At 46.0% G+C, this 20,087-nt stretch overlaps 2 protein-coding genes across 17 annotated transcripts in view; one reads left to right on the top strand and one right to left on the bottom strand.

Moving 5' to 3' along the window:
* The window catches only part of TNN (tenascin N), a 123,238-nt gene extending 110,299 nt beyond the window's left edge, over nucleotides 1-12,939 (top strand). The window contains exons 18-21 of the mRNA XM_050794339.1: nucleotides 945-1,041; nucleotides 1,919-2,086; nucleotides 9,479-9,642; nucleotides 12,066-12,939. Coding sequence (XP_050650296.1) covers nucleotides 945-1,041; nucleotides 1,919-2,086; nucleotides 9,479-9,642; nucleotides 12,066-12,206 — 570 coding nt within the window. The 3' untranslated portion in view covers nucleotides 12,207-12,939. The remainder of the gene's footprint in view (nucleotides 1-944; nucleotides 1,042-1,918; nucleotides 2,087-9,478; nucleotides 9,643-12,065) is intronic.
* The window catches only part of MRPS14 (mitochondrial ribosomal protein S14), an 868,813-nt gene that overhangs the window by 123,811 nt on the left and 724,915 nt on the right, over nucleotides 1-20,087 (bottom strand). The gene's annotated exons all lie outside the window — the stretch shown is intronic.

The raw sequence follows: 20,087 nt of genomic DNA, 5'->3' as shown, positions 1-20,087 counted from the left end.
AACTCTGCAATAATTTCCACCGTTCTTACCTGGACCAATGTCTTCAACAATCTCTTTTAAAAGCTTACCAGGACTGACTCTTGCCATCTTCTCAGCCTCCCTTTCCATCCCTTCCTCAGCCCCCAGCAGCCCCAACATTGCTCCCCGTGCTCTTGCCTGACCACTCCTACTCATCCTGCAGCTCAGCCATGTCCTGGGGGTGGTTTCTTGGCTCCTTGGTCAGGTCCTCCTGTTTTACGCTCTTGCAGTTCTGTTGCATCTTTCCCTCATAGCCCTTATTACAGTTTTAACTGCATTTAAAAAATTATTTAACTTAGTAATTGTATTTACTGAACTATTAGCTCCAGGAGGGAAAGGACCATTTCTGATTTATTCACTTTGCACACTATCTTGTATATTGCCTAGTGCATAGTAGATCCTCAGTAAATACTTGTTGTGTGAACTTTTTTCTCCATAAGTATTAAATAATCGCTATGCTAAGAATCAGGTGAATTAAAAAATAATTTCTACTCTCAAACTATTTGAGAAAAGGGGAAAAAAGATGCTATAAATGTGATGTGCCCCAATTGAGTTAAATGGGTGTTGAAAGTTACATGTGAGAATTGGCAGAGGTCTGGAATGTCTTGCCCTAGACAATCCACACTGGCAACTAAATCACACAAATAATGGAAAGAACTGAAATTTCTTGAGGGCAGGAAGCTTCTCTGCTTTTGCTCTACACGCCTTAGTACCTGACATACTACTGTACATATAAATAATGCTTATTAATTATAAGCATTATTAATTATTTATATCTACTGACATATAAATAAAAAGCCTCTCTAAAAAGAAAGACATGCTAGCTGGAGGAAGGCAGTGTATGAGCAAGTTCTTGGTTTTCTCTTGTCTCCCAGCACCTATATCTGTTTGGAGGGTCAGAATGAAGTGTTCGTCTCCCTTCTCAGGTCTTCCAGAGGCGGAACACTGGGCAGCTGGATTTCTTCAAGCGATGGAGGACCTATGTGGAAGGCTTTGGGGACCCCACGAAGGAGTTCTGGCTTGGTATGATCTCAGAATCCAGGAGGCTGGGGCTGTGGGGGGTGATTTCTCCCAGGACAAGCTAGCTAGGAGGCTTAGGGAAGCTCACCACCTTCACAGAGAGGCCCCAGTGGCAGGGAGACAGAGGACTGTGCTGAGCAGGGTCTTGGTGGGCGTGTTGATGGGAAGGCTCTCCTGCACTCTGAACTTGTTGAAAGGTAGGGTGGTCACAGGGGTTTTATGCTGATTTAAGCTCTGCAGGATCTGCCTGCAGCCTGAAGATCTTAGAAGGCACAGTAGTAGAAAAAAAGTTCAGGGATTGGGATGCTGGGTCATTACTGGAAGGTCACTCTAGCAGTCTCTAAAATTCTGGTGGTGATGCCAGGCATTGTGGGCAATGCTTTCCCCCTTTTCCCTCTGTTCTCCTCTGGAGCAGATGTTCACAGAGAGGGAAATAGCCAAAAGCATGAAATGGGAAATGAAGAATTAAAAAGTCATGATTCAGATACCCAGTGTCTAATAGAGTAGATGATGTTGTGGTTTGTTCAGTATAAAATCTCTTCGGGGATCTTAGGATGAGTCATTGACCCGCCCTCCTACTTGGTGAGATAAATGGATGATAAATACAACTGCTTCTGTTTTAGAGGGATGGAGCCAATGGAGGCAGATTCCTTCTGGGGTTACCCTGACCCCTCACTGCTCCCTTCCATAGAACATGGTCTCCACACTCCTTAGCGTGACTATGAGTCCCTGAAAGAGAAAGTGCTGAGACTGCCCCTTATTAGCAGAGAAGGTAAAGACTAAAGTGACTTTAGGTCCTGAAAGCCTCAGACGCACATGTTGAGTACTCAGTCGCACACATGGGTGGATTGGGTGTTGGAATTCCGTTTTTTATTTTTAGGACTTGACAAGCTACACAACCTCACCACTGGCACTCCAACGCGGTATGAGGTGAGAGTGGATTTACAGACTGCCAATGAATCCGCCTATGCTATATATGATTTCTTCCAAGTGGCCTCCAGCAAGGAGCGGTATAAGCTGACAGTTGGGAAATACAGAGGCACAGCGGGTGAGGAAAAATGTTTTCTTGCTGCAAAGGTCTCTTGCTGTCTGTTGTATAAGGATTGGTTTGCTGTATGCCACTGATCTGGGGGATGGAATATTATTCTGTGGAGGTGAATTGTTCTCATTGACAGTGGAGGCCCTACTGTCTGCAGGGGGTCAGGAGTGAGCAAGTAGTTAAAGCAATCCTTGACCACCATAAAATTGGAAATTGTGTATGTTATACGTCACAACCCCCCCGCCCCCATGCCCAGTAAAAACCCTCCTCTTGTGCTCCGCTTATTCGGGCCGTTGTACATTAGCTGATGAGCCCATATTCTGAACAATTTATTGATGCATGTCAGTCTTTCATTCAACTTTAGCAGTGTGGCTGTCATCTTTGCACAGTTGTGTGTGTGTGTGTGTGTGTTATTATTTGAGCCTTTGGTGGCACTTTGCTATAAAAACAGAACAATGAAAGTGCTGATTCAAATAATAAGTGTGGGTCTCATTAACTTAATTCAACTGTGACAACACAGAAATGAGCAGTTCAGTGGAAAGTCGGGCAACCTTTATCCTCTAGTGGCTGCTCATTGGAGCTAAGCCAGTTGCTGGTGTGTTTGGTTGTGAAGAAAAAGAACAAAATTAAGCAACATGACTGAAATGCTGGAATGATACCAGTAAATTAAATATTTTGTGTAAGAGGGGGAGGTGTGGTTATTGTTTTAATACTAATATTTTAAAAGCTGTATTTATGGTTTTTAAACCCTAACAAGTAAGCCTGTGTTTTGACATTTGCATGTTTTTGACTTTGGTGTATTTATATAGGAATGTGTTACCAGCCAGGTTGACTGACTGTATAAGACATGGCGGTCTCCCTCCTTAGACTTAAGTGTAGATAGGTGAAAACAAAAGAAGGTAACTTTTGCAGACAGTCACATAAGGGGTAAGAAACATAAAGAGCTCCAGGAGTGTGGAGAAGGTGGGCACACGGAGGAGGAAGCAACTGGAGGGAGTTGGATCTGCAAAACGGGGGAAACTCGAGTGGGAGGAAAGAGAGGGCTCTCCAGGCCTGGGGGCTTCGGGGTGAGTGGGGACTGAGTGGAGGAAAGAACGCTGGAGTTTATCTCACAGCCTTGCTGGACTTCTCAAGATTGTCTACTCAAGGAGCCCTGATGGCAGAAGACCGTGAACAGAACTTCTGAGTGTCTGGGGCCATGATCTGGGGTGGCCAACTGTGAATGCAAACCTTTCTTTGAGATCTTACAATTTCATTTAAACAATAGTCAGATGAATTTTGCATTTGTTCTTACTTCCCAGGGCCTATCTCAGAGCCTGGTACAGAGTGGGAGAGTTTAAAAAATGAAATTGCTAGCAGGACTTTTCTATATACATAATCTTACAGATGTTTAGTATCTTACATAATAGTCCCTGAGACCCAATAGGTTCCACAGGGGTGAATGAAAGTGTGAGTTTGGTGACATGGTGACATGGGAGGAGACAAAGAGGGAGTGGTAGGCACCTACCAGAGTATGAGGCATTTTGGCTACAGACATGAGGAAACTTCCAGGATTCTGAGTAGGGGTTGGGTGAGAAAAAGTATACAAATAATTATTTCAGGGAAAAGACAATCCTTGAAAAAAAAGCATTGCAGCTAGAAGATCCCTGCTGCCTTTGGATACTGTCACTTCTTTCCTCAGTAGTCCTAGGTCTCCACGGGCTGGAGACAGGCTGTGCTACGTGCACTTGAAGTATAACATAGTCATGCGTTGCTTAACGACAGGGATACGTTCTGAGAACTGCATTGTTAGGCATTTCGTCGTTGTGCAAACATGGAATTCACTTACACAGACCTAGATGGCAGAGCCTGCTATAGACCTAGGTATATGGTGTAGCCTATTGCTACTAGGCTACAAACCTGTATGGCATATTACTAAATATTGTAGGCAATGGTAACACCATGGTAAGTACTTACAGATCTAAATATATGTAAACATAGAAAAGGCACAGTGAGAATATGGTATAAAAGATAAAAAATGGTCAGTCTGTACAGAGTACTTACCGTGAATGGAGCTTGCAGGACTGGAAGCTGCTCTGGGTGAGTCAGTGAGTGGTGAGCAAATGTGAAGGCCCAGGACATGACTGTACACTCCTGTCGAATTTAGAAACACTGCCCATAGGCTACACTAAATTTATTTAAAAATGTTCTTTCTTCATTAGTAAAAACTAACCTTAGCTTATTGTAACTGTTTTACTATATAAACTTTAACATGTTTTTCAATTTTTTGACTCTTTTGGAGTAACACTTCGCTTAAAACACAAGCACATTGTACAGCTGTACAAAAATATTTTCTTTATATTCGTATTCTGTAAGTTTTTTTCTATTTAAACATTTTTTACTTTTATTTTTTCCTTTTTAAACCTTTGTGTTAAAAACTAAAACACAAACACACACATTAGCCTAGGCCTGCAACAGGGTCAGGATCATCAATATCACTGTTTTCCACCTCCACATCTTGTCCCGCTGGAAGGTCTTCAGGGGCAATAGCACACATGGAGCTGTCATCTCCTGTGATAACAATGCCTTCTTCTGGAGTATGTCCCAAAGGACCTGCCTGAGGCTGTTTTACAGGATTTTTTTTTTTTTTATAAGTAGTCATACACTCTAAAATAACAATAAAAAGTATAGTATTATTCACATAAACCAGTAACATAATTGTTTTATCATTATCAAGTATTATTTACTGTATGTAATTATATGTGCAAGACTTTTTTATGACTGGTAGGTTTGTTTACACCAACATCACCACAAACGCATGAGTGATGCATTGGTCTGCGACCTTACGACAGCTGTGATGTCACTGGGTAATTTTCAGGTTTATTGCGATCTTATGGGACCACTGTCGTATCTGCAGCCCCTTGTTAACTGAAATGTTCTTATGCAGGGCATGACTGTATAAAACATGAAAGTCAGGTATAGAAAAAGACAGTTATAATACAATTGGGAAACATAGATGGACATTCATATGATTATGAGGATATTAACTGAATGAGAGGGGATTTAAAGATGCTCTTTTGTATGACTAAGCACACTGCCCATATGCTCCCACCCCATCTCTAAATGAGATCAGACTATGTTCCTGACAGCTTATTCCAGGTTCTTCCAACCCTTTGGTATAACAGAGTACACACATTCCAGTCTGTCCCAGAACCCTTGGGCCTCTTCAGTCCGCATGGAGTCCATCTGATCATTTCTTTGGTTTCCAGTACCCTGTTGTCTGCTCTTCATCATGGCCATCAGTTAGCCTCAGCCTTTCCTTCTTGGGTTAAAGAAGTCTACATAAGCTCCGAGTGTGGAACCCTCCCTGTACAAAATATGAAGTTGGGTGTTTTTCTTTGGCCCCCGTGCCCCACGTCTCTCCCTGAAACCCAGTGCCCTCCCTGGCCTCCTGGTCATGAGCCTCACTCAGGCCTGTCCTCCAGGCTGCATATTTCCTTTCCCTTGGCCATTACCATTTGCCTTTTCTGAAGCCTGTGCTAAAATGATCCAGCAAATGAACTGATGCCAATGGGAAAGAGACTGAAAGGGAGTCAACATATTTGGGAATTATTTTAATTCTCCTCCCAGGTAATCTGTTTGCATGTTACCTGCAATGAGGGGATAATTCCTGTTCTAAGGTTGTTCAGGCCAACAGTGCCAGCCAGTAGAGGATGTATTTTTTAATAGAATTTATTTTTTAATAGGAGACTTTCACACAGCATTTAGGCAGCGATCTAGTCTTCCCATGTGTACTATCATTCCCGCTTTTGAATTCTGAATTACAATGGTAGCATTAGTGGAGTCTTAACGTTCCTTATGTATGCTGATCGTCCGTGAGGAGGGTTTCAGAATTTAGAAAGCTCCTGGCTACTCATGTCTTGAGTGCTGAGGCACTGTTTAGAGGACATGGCATTCAAATGAAAGGTGAACATTTTGATACCTCCCTGCATGGCACCAGCTCTCCCCAGCCTCTATCATCATTTTAGCTCTGATTAGAACTGACATGCATGCAGCCTGGCAGGAATGTGTGGCTTAAGGCTGAGACTGTCCAGGTGGGCCCTCAACTTTTGACTTCCACTCAAGTCTTATCAGAAAGCCCATTTTCCCTTCATGAGGCAAATTCCAGCAAGGAAATGATGTGTAAATTTAGTTTCTGATTCTGAGTCTTTGAGTGGGGGCAGGGAGCATCTTATGAGCTCCACCTTTAAGATGCTATTCATCTATTTAGAAATCATAATGAAAACATAAAGAGCTAGGCATTCAGAATGGTGCAGAATGAATTATAGGGCTAACCAATTATTTACAGCTGATTTCAAGTCCCACCTGCATGGGCTACAGTGGGAGCACAACCAGGGATGGGTCCCACCCTGGGGGCACTTGGAAATGTGGAAAGTGCTCTGGAAACATTTAGTGGGTTGGGGCCAGGGATGGATTTTTAAATGCTGGCACTTGAAAAAAAAATAATAATAATGGGTACATGGACAAAAGGGAAAGCTAGAAATGGCACAAATCATTTGTAATCATCCATTCTTAATCCTGAAATAAAAGACATTCAAGGTTCAGACACACAGTACTGTGTCTGTGTGTGACTGACAGAGGATGTGATGTTAATGGCTTCTCCTGATCTTTGGAGGTGCAGCTGCCTGGGCCATCTTTCCCGTCCTGGTGAATCCTAGAGGGGGAGAGTGGGTCTCAGAGGGACATTTTGATGAGATGGATGGTGACCAGCTTGGTCACCTCTGAGTTTGGGTGCAGCCCTTCATGGGCCTGCCACGAACCCCTCCAGTCCTCATTCTCACTCTCTACACTCTGAACATTAGGATGGCTTCAGTTTCTAGAAGGTAGAAAATCCTTCTGCAGAAAAAGACCCCCACATTTGGGTGAACACCTGCTTTACATTTCTTTATCCCAGTGCCCAGGTTTAGATAATCACAAACATGTCTTTAAGGGAACCTCTGCACAGATTCTTAGAAAGCGGCCCCGGGAACCTTCTATGTAAATTAGGTAAGCTGTGCTCATTAAAGAAGGTTACTAAGGGAGACACTGCACGTTATTTCAAGCTGTGGTTAACTTTCTGTAGGAAGTCTGGAGGGAGGAGGAAATGTGTATGACTAGCATGACAATATAACTTTCTTGGATTGGAGAAAACTACTGGAGACAGACCCATCTGCTGTGTCTGCGTGGAAGTGGCCTCTGTGGCCCGGGAATTCTCATGCTTTTTCCGGGTGAGGTATAAATGAGCTGCTGGTGAGATTGCACACTTGGGGGACAAATTAGGACCTTCCCTTTTAACATATACTACCAACTCTGCATATTCACCCAACTCACTCCAAAAACGTTTTTGAGAGCAAGGACCTCCTCATCTTTGTGTTCACAGAGCCAAGCATGTGCTGCTCCATAGCAGGTGTTCAGTAAATGTTCCCTAAAATCAAATGAGTGAAGTTGTAGAACAGGTTCTCACACTGTACTGCGTCAGATCATCTGAAGGGCTTGTCAAGGCGTAGATTGCCAGGGCCCACCCTGTAGTTTCCTGTTCTGTAGGTCCGGGCTGGGGCCAAATAATTTGCATTTTTCTTTTCTTTTCTCCTTCATTTTTTTTTTTTCTTTTTTTGAGATGGATTCTCGCTCTGTCACCCAGGCCGGAGTGTGGTGGCATGGTCTCGGCTCACTGCAACCTCCACCTCCCAGGTTCAAGTGATTCTTCTGCCTCAGCCTCCAGAGTAGCTGGGACTACAGGAGTGCACCACCACACCCGGCTAATTTTTGTATTTTTAGTATAGACAGGGTTTCACCATATTGGCCAGGCTGGTCTCCAACTCCTGACCTTGTGATGGGCCTGCCTCGGCCTTGCAGGGATTACAAAGTGCTGGGATTACAGGTGTGAGTCACTGCACTTCTAATTTGCATTTCTAACAAGTTCTCAGGGGATGTGGACACTGCTGGTCTGGGAACCCCACTTGAAGAACCATTGATAGATGAAGCCCCCCATTGAAACAAGGAAGCCATAGGTGGATTGGTGTGTCAGAAAGAACCCTGGACTTGGAATCTCAGGACAGAGATTTGAGTCCCAGCTCTGCTGTTTGTGGACTATGGGACCTTAATAAGTTCCTAGAGTCAAACCTTTTTGAATTTGTTTCCTCATGGGACCAAGAGCTGCCCTGCCCACCTCACAGGTTTGCTGTGAGAGTGAAATGAGAATGCACATGTGAAGAAGATTGCTAAACTCAGAGCTGAGATATAGATGTAAGAATCCTTATTGCAGGAACAAAGCTTGATGAAGCTTGTGATTGATATGGGCCCTTATTGCCTTTTATGAGCAGGAAAAGAAAGTTTATAAAAGGATGACAAATGTGAGAGGGAAACAGGAGATACACAAGCAAAATAATTAAGGCAGTTTTCCAGATGAGATGTAAGGAAGGACTGAATTTTACATGTGTCTCCAGAAGGACTCTGGAAGTTCAGGGATGTTTGTGTGTAGGGGTGTGTTTGTGTGTGTGTGTGTGCATGTGCGTGTGTTTGTGTGTGTGTTAGGAGGGTGCGTGGGAGGACCAATAAGGAGAATCTTCCTTACAAGTGGGCCTGAGCTAGGCTTTGAAGGATGGTTAGGATTATTTGGACAGATGAGGGCAGAGAGAAATCCCCCGGACGGTGGGCTGGTCCACACTGGAAGGTGCGTGGTGGAGATGGTGGGATGCAAGATTGTGCACAGGGCACAGCCAACCTCCAGGCCTGCAAGGCACGGAACAGGAATTCACCTCGTTGTGGTACGAAGTAGACTGTTGGGCCTGAGGGGATGAAAATGGACGTCTGAACTCCAGAGGGGCTGGCAGGCAGGCAAAAAGCCAGAGAGAAGGCTGTTTTGTTAACACAGACCCAGGATGAGAGAAGGCCGAGGGCGGGTGTCATGGGAGCAGAGACGTAGGGGTGTATGTGAGTGATCTGCAGGAGGGAGGGCTTGAGAAAGGGTATGAAGGGATTGTCAAACATGGCTCCAGGTTCCAGGTCTGGGTGGTGGGGAGAGGAGTGGACCCAAGGCAGACGGGGGAGAGTGGAGAGTGGTGCTCTTGTGTGTGGCGTGGTCAGGGACTTGGGGAGAGTTGTTATGTTTGGATGTTTGATCTGACTGTGGAGCTTCCAAGTGAAAACGCTATGAGGACTGTTGGAGAAACAGGCCTGAAGTTGGGGTACAGGCCAGGAAAAAGAGCCTGTTCACATGTGTCATGTTCCCATCTGGGCTGTGAGAGAGCAGTGACTACCTGTGACATGACTGGCTGCATCCTTGGCATTTTCATGCCTGGAGATCTTCCTGCTGGGTCCTCTTTTGATCATCTCCTTGGTGGCTAACCCTGGGCTCTCACCTCTGTCTCTTCTCTCCTGCAGGGGATGCTCTTTCTTACCACAATGGATGGAAGTTTACAACTTTCGACAGAGACAACGATATTGCACTCAGCAACTGTGCCCTGACACATCATGGTGGCTGGTGGTATAAGAACTGCCACTTGGCCAACCCCAATGGCAGATATGGGGAGACCAAGCACAGTGAGGTAGGTGACAAGTGAATGTCTTTTCTGTCCCAGGGTGTGCCCACATTCAGCTTCCAAAGGGACACTCTCCAGGCCAGTCTGGCAGCCCCTCTCCTTCTGAAGCTTCCAGTCAAAGCAGTAGAGTTTCTCCTCCAGGCTCCATGGCCTTGAGGTTGTGGCCTCCCCTTCCTGATGGCCACAGCCCTGCTTGTTTTGCATTCCCAGTGCTGCACACTTGCCTAGGGGCAGGTGCGGGGAAAGCTTGGGCTGCCCACTGCCATGTAATGACAGATGATGTGCTCCACACACTGTCTCATTTCACTAGCTCACACATGGACACTGTCAGCTCCGGCTGCTGTAACAAAATACCACAGACCAGGTGGCTTCAACAACAGACATTTATTTCTCACAGTTCTGGAGGCTAGGAAGTCCAAGATCAGGGTGCTGGCAGATTTGGTTCTTGTTGGTGGACCTTGCTGGCTTGTGGATGGCTGACTATGGCTGTGCGTCCTCACATGGTGGACAGAAAGGAGCTCTGATCTCTTCTTCATATAGGGGCATGTGTCCCATCATGGGGGCTCCACCTCATGGTCTCATGTAAACCTTATTACCTCCCAGAGGCCCCCTCTACATACCATCATGTTGGTAGGGGTTGGTTAGGGCTTTACTGCATGAAATTTTGAAGAGACGCAAACATTCAGTTTATAATAAACACTGCCTACTTTTTTCTAGTTTTTCTCCTAGTTGAACAAGAACTATTTCTTTTGGCTGAGCACGGTGGTTCATGCCTGTAATCCCAGCACTCTGGGAGGCTGAGGTGGGCTGATTGCTTGAGCCCAGGAATTTGAGACCAGCCTGGGTATCATCATGAAACCCCATCTCTACAAAAGATACAGAAATTAGCTGGGCATCATGGTGTGCACTTGTAGTCCCAGCTTCTAGGGAGGCTGAGATAGGAAGATCACTTGAGCCTAGGAGGTTGAGACTGCAGTGAGACATGATGAAGCCACTGCACTCCAGCCCGGGTGGCAGAGCAAGACCCTGTCTCAAAAAAAAAAAAAAAAAAAAAAAAAAAAAAAAAAAAAAAAGCTGTTTGTCTCAAGTCCTTTGATCACCAGGAAAACAGTCTTTTGTGCCTTAGGTCAGACCGACTCTTGGGTCCACTTCACCCAAAGCCTGCCCAGAACATTGAGCTAGACCAGTCTCTCCGCATTGGGAGTGTGCACCCAGGGCCCAGGGGTCCAGGAGGGGTCCTCTCCCCACATTGCTCTGAAACTGTCCCACCTGCTATTTCTCAAGCCTCCTCTGCCCCAGTGCATCATCCTGACTCTTTGACAGCTGCAGGGCACTTCCTGCCTGCTCCCTCACAGTTTCTTGAAAATTGCATCTTTGTCTCTGCTCATCATTAATCCTCTCCCCTCCACAAACCCTGAGTCCCCATCCTAGGTTTCTAATTTCCCATCCACAGCCCTGATCCTAGGCCTCCAGGAAGCCACCTCTTCAGAACTCACCTTGTACCAATATTACTGTAAATATTAGCACATCCAAAGTCCAGGTACATTTTGATTACTTTGGCTCTGACCAGGCTGCGGGGACTTCCAATCTTTATGTGATTTTTCAAAGGGAAGAAGAAATTTGCCCCCAGGGAAGCTGGGGAGGGTTGGCCCATGAATCACGGTGGCAGCGTGTGGGCTGGCTCAGGGAAGCCTGGGATAGGAGATCAAATATTGGAAATGAGCAAGCAGGATGCCCTGAACCATCCCATATTTGCTAATAAAAGACATTCATCTGGTTAATGCGCTTTTCACAGTCTGCAAGGCATTTAGCTTCTTGTTTATTATTTACCTCACAAATTAAAATACATAAAATTGGTCACTTGGGCTTTTTATTGGCCAGGTTGCAAGGTTATTAAGTGAATTAAATATTATTGCACTCACCAGTCAAAAGACATAAAATGAAATTTAGTTTTCAGCAGGCTATTTGTTACCCCAGAGCTAGTATCTAAACAGTCTAAATTGAAAATGATTTTACACAATTGGCCAATTAATATGTTTATTTTTGCCTTTAATTTTTTGGAAAGGAAAAGAGGGAAGCAAAGATAATTTGCCCGTTGCCGGCCTGGTTGACCCCTGTGTTGTCTCTGTGGCTGCTCTGGCCTCACCCACCTCCTGGGCTCACACCCCCTTGCTCCCACCATAGAGACCGCCAGCTTCCAAATGTCCAAGTCCTCAGCCAGTCTAACCCCAGCTGCCCAGCAGAGGGCGCGTGTGTTTGGATCCTGCCCTCCCTTCCCTTCTCATCACCCCCGTCTCTTTCCCCTGAGCAGAGAGCGAGTGGTTTCATTGGTGACTAATTAATTCCTTTGTACCATAACCCACCCTGCCCTCCTCCCAAGAGCCTCTTCTTGATGTGGCTTTATTTATTTATTTATGTATTTTATGTAGGGGGTGAACTGGGAGCCTTGGAAAGGACATGAATTCTCCATTCCTTACGTGGAGTTGAAAATCCGCCCTCATGGCTACAGCAAGGAGCCTGTCCTGGGCAGAAAGAAGCGGACGCTGGGAGGAAGGCTGCGAACGTTCTGATGGCCTGTGTGAGCAGTCCTTGCAGGAGACAACACCAGCTGTGGGAGCTTGGGGCGGGGTGGGTAGTGGTGACTGGGGTCTGGGAGTGCTCAGAGCCTCTGGGTTCTGGGATCGCCTGATAGCCCAGAGAACAAATCATGTCACCAAGCTTCAAGCCATGGAGGTTCCTTCCCTCTCACCTGCATTTTTGCCCGTCTTTATGAGGGTCTTGAAAATCAAAACAGTAGTTACACAGTATGCGTAGGAAAGACAGGACTGGAACGGCAAGGTTTCTCAGCTTATCTTCGGCAACAAATATACTGGATTAGGGCAAGAGAAGGAATCACCCAACACTTCACCAATTGGAAATCTCTGGAAATTTACATCTATGTATTAAAGCGCTCTGCTAATGCAAATCTTTTCTCTGGAAAGAAGCACAGAAGGGGGGTTCTCATGACCCAGGGGTTAGGGCTGAGGCAACTGGACGTTTGTCAACTCCTTTCCCACTGGGTTTTTAGGAAAACTGTGTGAACCTCCCCCTTTTAATTTCTGGTGTTATGAGGAAGAATAAAGGGAATAAAAGGGGCTAAGATGGACTCACGTTTAGCTAAGTTCTGACTAGTATCCAGCATGCTGGAGACCAAAACTGCCGCCTTACTGCTATTTTTAAGCGCCCTCTTTTCAGTCATTTGCATAATTGCATCCATAGAACTGCATATGTTGTGAATAAATTCTCACTCATTTCAACTTTGAATAATTTGACTCTCTTGATAATTGGTTCCTCCCAAAGACTCTTCTGCAACTCCCGTTCATGCCTACCAGGCTTCAGACTCCCTCTTTTCCCCGCCCCGCGCTGTTGGAGCCCTGGGTTTTCTGGGAGTGCTCGGCACCGTGAGTCTCACTGTTTGATCGAACAGTTGGCAAGATCAGATCCTTTTTGCTTATTTTCTGTCATTTTGGAGGGTTTTCTGTAGCAAAGTCAGTGACCAATGAAGTAACTTAAATTCCTATTGAAGAAAAAAAATAATAAACCCCTTGATTAAAAAAAAAATTGCCTTGTGTTATTTCCCCCCACATAAGTGCCCTTGAATTCTAAATTGAACCTAAGTGCAAGTGAAGGTACAATTTGTGCATTGTAATGGAATTTGGTTGGCTGTGGACTCTGATTTGCATGATGGGAAATAATGGTATTTAGAATACAGAAGTGAGTGAATGGGAAAGAAGGCAATGCCCTGAAAGCTGCCATACCCCTCCAGGACAAGGGTGTAGTCTATGGCCTAGGTGTCTCCACATTTTAACCTCTGGGTAAGTGTCAAACCATACTCCTGAAACCGTGTCTGTCAACCTTTAAAGTCTTCAGCATCCCCTCTGTTGCCTTCCTTCCCCAGACACACACATTAAGCACCACCACGGAACTGCTTGCTCTGACAATGAGTGGTCTCAGTGAAATACAGTTTTAGTGTTGACACTGACGATGAAAAAATGTACCTGCATGTTATTAATTGATTCAACAAGAGTTTATTAAGTGTTTGTCTGCTTTGTATCAGGCAGTGTGCCTGGGGAAACACAGGTGAGCGAGATAGACACTATGTTTGTATTAATGGAGCTTGTGTGCTGTCATTCATTCATTTGTTTACATTCACTCATTCAACAAATAGAGATGAAGCCCTATTATGTGCCAAGTTCCATTCTAAGCATTGGTGTTAATCAAGGACATAACATCATAATCCCGTCCTTGTGCTAATATTCTCGTAGTTCTAGGCTGACATTAAACAACAAATAAATGTGTAGTTACGGCTGGGCGCGGTGGCTCATGCCTGTAATCCCAGCACTTTGGGAGGCCTAGGTGGGCGGATCACCTGAGGTTGGCAGTTTGAGACCAGCCTGACCAACATGGAGAAACCCCATCTCTACTAAATATACAGAATTAGCCGGGCATGGTGGCACATGCCTGTAATCCCAGCTACTAGGGAGGCTGAAGCAGGAGAATCACTTGAACCTGGGAGGCAGAGGTTGCGGTGAGCCGAGATTGCGCCATTGCACTCCAGCCTGGGCAACAAGAGTGAAACTCCATCCAAAAAAAAGGAAAAAAAAAATGTGTAGTTACAGGAAGTAGGAAGTGTCATGAAAGAAAAAGTAGGATGAGAAGATGAGGGTGTTACATGGTGTTGGACTATGAAGCCTCTCTGAGGAGATGTTTACAGAGATTGACCAGATTTCTCCTGGTCTTGATCTAGCTTTGTCAGGGCCTGAGCCTGAGCTAATCTCCTTGTCTGTCTTTTTTTGTTTTTGAATGGGGTCTCCCTCTGTCATGCAGGCTGCTGTGTGTAGTCACATGACCAAGACTCACTGCAGCCTTGAACTCCTGGGCTCCAGCAATCCTTCCGCCTCAGCCTCCTGAGTAGCTGGGACTACAGGCACATGCTACTGTGCCCAGTTAATTTTTTAACTTTTTTGTAGAGATGGAGTCTTGCTCTCTTACCCAGGCTGGTCTCCTCATCTGTCTTAAAGGTCTGTCTGCACAACTTGCCAATTCCAAGTCTTCTCCTCAAATTCTCTTCTTTTAAAAACATTTTTAAAGTTTTTTATTGTTTTATTTAATAGAAATGGAGTCTCACTGTCACCCAGGCTGTGTGAGGAAAGCAGTGTAAATCTCTCCCTTTTAATTTCTGGTGTTGTGAGGAAGAATAAAGGGAATTAAAAAAAAGGTGAGTGGTCATAGCTCATTGTGACCTTGAATTCCTGGAATCAAGCAATCCTCCCACCTCAGCCTCCCAAGTAGCTGGGACTGCAGGTGAGTGCCACCATGCCCAACTATACGTATATATCTATATCTATATCTGTATCTATATCTATATCTATGTCTGTCTCTATAGATATATAGCAGGGTCTCGCTATGTTGCCCAGGCTGGTCTTGAACTCCTGGCTTCAAATGATCCTCCAGCTTCGACTCGGGAAGTAGCTGGGACTATAGGTGCTAGCCGCCGCACCTAGCTGGAATTCCCTTCTGCTGTTCCATGACCCTGTTTGCATGTAGGGTACTCAACTTTGTGATTCCGAAGCTTTGGGCTCATCACAGTGGTCCAGGCTTTTTAGAAAACTGCCTGCTTTGCAAAATGGATCAAATCCCAGAGATCAACTTCGCGCCAAGGTTGGTGGTTGTTGGCAATCCTTCTCAACTTTGAACATGCTTGTTAACACAGAGATTATGGGGTCCCTTCCCCAGACACTCTGGTTAAGTGGGTCTGGGCCGAGGGCTGCTGCTGGAGTGGTGTCCACTCTGAGTAGCTCTGGCGTGAGGGAGCTGCTGGTGGTCTTTTTGCTCTGGAGGAGTCTGTGATGGTAGCAAATTATAAAACGCACACCCCTGTGTTCATTGACCCCAGGGTTTCTCCACCACTGGCCAAGAGGAGGACTTTTGGGAAACAGGAGCTATTTCTTACATTCTTTGGCCTGCAGGACCCATGGTGCACAAAGGAGCGGGTGACGAAAACCTCAGCTGACCTTTCAAAGGTTCTGCTGGGGACCAGGAAGGAAGTTGGGAGAAACTCATTTTCAAGGGGACTTTGTCTGACTGAGGAGAACATTCCAACTGGAAACTTCCATGCCTAACCTCATTTTGACGTGACCAGTGCTCACAACTTCCCATCTGGTAGCTGAATATGGGCCCATGGAATGAGTTTCTGGATAGACCTGCTTTTTAGAGAGAGTCCATTTTCTTAGAACCAGGTTATGAGCCATCAAGGTTTTGAAGCTTATAGGAACAATTTCTACCCTTTAGGACAAACTAAAGCAAACAAAAGCTCTCATAGAAGGGACAGGCTGCAAGCCAGGCACTAGGGTAGATGCAAAGATAGAAGTCTTGGTAAAGTTTCCATAGTGTTGCCTTTTATGCAGGACACGAGCAAGACAGTGATGAACAGAACACAAATGCAGCCCGCCAGCAGCTCTTGGAGTGGTGGCAGAGGGAGCTGTGGAAACAAACCGGGGAGAGTGAGTCCACAGGGAGGTGGACTGAACACTGTGGGCAGAGTCGGGGTGACTCATCCTGCCGGGGTGCCAAGGGAGAGAGCTTCACGGGGATGTGATGTCGGCTTTAAGTCTGGAAGGATGAGTTCCGGGGGGAAGAAACCAGAGGCCCCAGGGGGGTGGGACCCATCGGGTACAGGAGACTTGGCAGCAAGGAAGAGAAAGTGTGGAGTGTGGCATGTCTGAGGGGGGCAGAATGGTTTCTTACTGGGGTGAGGAGAGCTTGGTGGGGAGACAGGCTGGTGAGATGGGTGGGGATTCTTCCTTTGCCAGGCCAGTACTGTGGTTCTCGGTGCCCACTGCCTGTCAGTGGGGGGCCTCCATGGGTACAGAAGCTCCCCTCCCCTCCACAGGCTCTGCTCCAGCGGGTCTCAGGTGAGTTCTGTGCACCTGAGCTTCCTAAAGTGCCCCCAAGGATTCCAACGTAGACCACGGTTGAGAGCCACTGCTCAGACGAAAGCATGTGGAAAGTGGGGAACACACAGGTTTTTAAACCTCGGAGTGACAAGGTCAGATGCATATTTTGGAAATATCAGTCTGGTGATCGGATAGAGAACAGGGCTGGGGGTGTTGAGGGAGGTTTTGGAGGAAGGATAAGGACTCACAGGCAAGTTGAGTGCTATTGTGATAGTTCAGGCAAGTGGTCATAACTTCCTTGGCCTGTGGCAGAAGTGGCGGAGAAGGGGAGGAGGGCCTAGATTGGTGAGATATCCAGGAAGAAGGAATGGGGGGCTTTGAGGAGGATGGGTGGTACAGGCAAGAGATGGGTCTTTTCATGTCAGAGCTTAGAACTGGTTGTTCCTGACGGTGACTTCCTCTGGGAATAGGGCCCCAGAGTTTATGTTTGTCAAATGAGATCAAAAGCTCTGCGTTTAAAATTTGAATTCTCAGGGATTTCAAGATGATTAAAGCCAGGAAATGCTGAAGGAGCTGAGGAGAAAGATAGAAAATGCCTCCAGAAATTGTGATCATGGAAGGAAAAAGGCCAGGTGTGGTGTGTGAAGAGATGTGGACAGGGAACATGCAGACGAAGGGATGGCGTGGCAGAAGGAAAAACAAGTATAACAGCGAGAAACTCTTGGTGGAATTCAGCCAGCTGATGGAAAAGGCCCTCCACTAATCCCAGCTACTCGGGAGGCTGATGCAGGAGAATGCTGGAACCCAGGAGGCAGAGGTTGCAGTGAGCCGAGATTGAGCCATTGCACTCCAGTCTGGGCAACCAGAACGAAACTCCGTCTCAAAAAAAAAAAAAATTATAAGTCATTACCTCAAGCTCATCGCTAGGGTGGTGGAGGGGATCAGGAGGGAGTTCATGTCAATACGAAGCTGATCAATACCGTTGGGACGGTATTGTGCAGCTTAGTGCAAGAGGCTTGCTATATTCAGCATGGCCAGGAGATGGCAGTGTTGTCCTGTCGGGAGCCTCTCATTTCAGCGCCACTTCTCTCTTCTATAAAGAGGAGTTCTGGGGGCTAGGTCCCCACTTTTCTCTTTTCCTGGGTGGTGCTATGTGGTGAGTGAGTCGGTGACGTCCAGGTTAGTATTGGGCCTGCACTTGGTGGTTTCTTAGGCAGGGTCCAGCAAGCTGGACTAATGCGCAAAAAATAATTGCGAACAACCTTGAGGAGATTGCCTGGTGAGATTGGACTCTATCCCCAGACCCGGCGTAGTGGGCTGCTGGGGAGCTGGGGAGGAAAGGCGGATGGAGGTGGTCAGCCTGATGAAAGGTGAAGGGGAGCACCCCTGGGAGGGATTTCAGGCAGCTCCTAATTTGCAAATGAATTCACTTCTCCAGTTCCTTCTGTCAGTTGGCTGTTTCTGTGGGTGAAATGATTTGAGTTCCAATTCTAATACTATATAAAGAAGGTAGGTTCTCAGGTTAGCCCATAAAACTCTGTTTACTCTACAACATAGATGAGTTGCTGTGTATGTATAATGAAAAATAGAAAAGAATAGTATTGCGGTACTGTAATTTAAATAAAAGAAAGAAACAAAATGGAATGGAAACAGTTCTTTATTTTGGTGAGTGAAGAAAGTTAGGTTTAATTAGAGAAGGAGAAGGAGGCAGATGAGGCTTGCTGTGTGACATATAAAGGAGACATATAGGCACTTTCAAGACTTATGGGCAGGCCCTTGATTGTGTTCTGTAAGTTTCCAACTTAAGGGAGATGCGTCTACAAGTACAACAGTCTTTGAAGAACCAGGATCAGATTGGCCTGGATCTCGATGCCTGGTATGCAGAAGGAGCACTGGGGTAGGAGTCTGAAGGCGTGGGTTTCTATTCCAGTTTTGGGTAAACTGGCTTACCTTCTCTGGGCCTCGTTTTCTTCACTTATAAAGTGAGAATCAGGTGAAATAATGAAAGTGGTTTTTATGTATGAAGGCACTCTGGAATGGTAGAATAGTGGGCTTGGATTTTCAGTCTTCATATTTTCATTTAAATCTTTTTCTCTTTTTTCCTTTTGATGGAGATGTCTCTTTAGCAGCTCTAAAGCATATTTGCTATGAACAGTCACCAACAGGATTATTATGGGTTGCAAATGGAAGAAAGAGAAAGGGAAGAGTAAAAGAGAAAGGTTCATAAAGGTTAGTGAAAATCTGTGTACATTGCAGAAAGAGTTTCCTCTGGAGATGACATTGACTGAGCCTGTAGTAGAAGTCAGGAGCAGAGGAAGCCTGGAGGGCGCACTAGCCCTCTATGGAAGACGGGAGCAGGGGATGCGTGGAGTGTGCACCAGCCCTCCATGGAAGTCAGGAGCAGAGAATGCCTGGAGTGCGCACCAGCCTTCCATGGAAGTCGGGAGCAGAGGACGCCGGAGGCGCACTAGCCCTCCATGGAAGACGGGAGCAGAGGACGCGTAGAGTGCATTCCAGACCCTGACAGATTTGTGAATTTCACATAAAGCCCCGTGACTCTTTTGCACATTTAATTTGAGAACAGGTGAACTAGCTAGATGGATGTTCTACAGGAAACACTTCTAAGGTGAGTAAGATGTTGACTCACGCTTTCTCCTGATCTGGCCACCAGGTGGCACTGTCACGCTAGGGCGACTTGGTTGTGGGCAGAGGCGGGACAGATAATTAGGCAGCCTCGCCTGTCACATACTGCAAATCAGGAGACCTTAATCCATGCAGTATTGGCAATCCTGTAGATAGTGCAGTATGTGGTGAAATTAGGGAACACATCACATCATGGGGAATAGAAAATGCAAATTATTTTCAATCCCTATCTCATTCGATTTACCTGCATCATTTGACTCTATGGACTGTTGCTTTCTTCTTGGAAATTTCTTTTCCTTTGACTCCTAGGACACAGCTGTCTCATGATTTTCCTTCAATCCTTAATAATAATAAGTAACATTTATTGGGCACTTAATATAAGCCAGGTGCTGTGCTAAATGCTTTATACACATGATCATGTAATGCTCTCTATGAGGTAGTTACTCTCATTAGCTTTATTTAGCAGGTAAGTCTTACAGAGAGATTAAGCCATGGGTCCCAATTACATAACTAGTGAGAGATGGAGTTAGCATCACGGCTGGGACAACCCGAGTCCGGAGTCCTAGCCCATTGCACCTATGGCCTCCAGAGAGCCCCGATGGCTTCTGAAGGGTCCCCCTGTCTGCCTGCATCACTACTCCAGGGTGCACTTGCACTTTGTAGACTGTGCACCTGGGGCCCTCCTTTCTCAGTTTCTTCCTGTGCAAGTCTCTAGACACCTCCTTGGCGATCTCCCCTGGCCTGTCCTGAAGCCAGCCTGGGAGCTTCCTTCTAAGGAAGGAATGGCCACACTGTCTTGTGATGGTCTGCTTGCTTGTCTGTGCCACCCTACCAGGTTCTGAGCCCCTCTAGGACAACTTAGTATCACTGGCA

Source organism: Macaca thibetana, chromosome 1 (assembly GCF_024542745.1).
Source record: "Macaca thibetana thibetana isolate TM-01 chromosome 1, ASM2454274v1, whole genome shotgun sequence".
Lineage (NCBI taxonomy): Eukaryota > Metazoa > Chordata > Mammalia > Primates > Cercopithecidae > Macaca > Macaca thibetana.
This window is presented reverse-complemented; position numbering and strand designations above follow the sequence as displayed.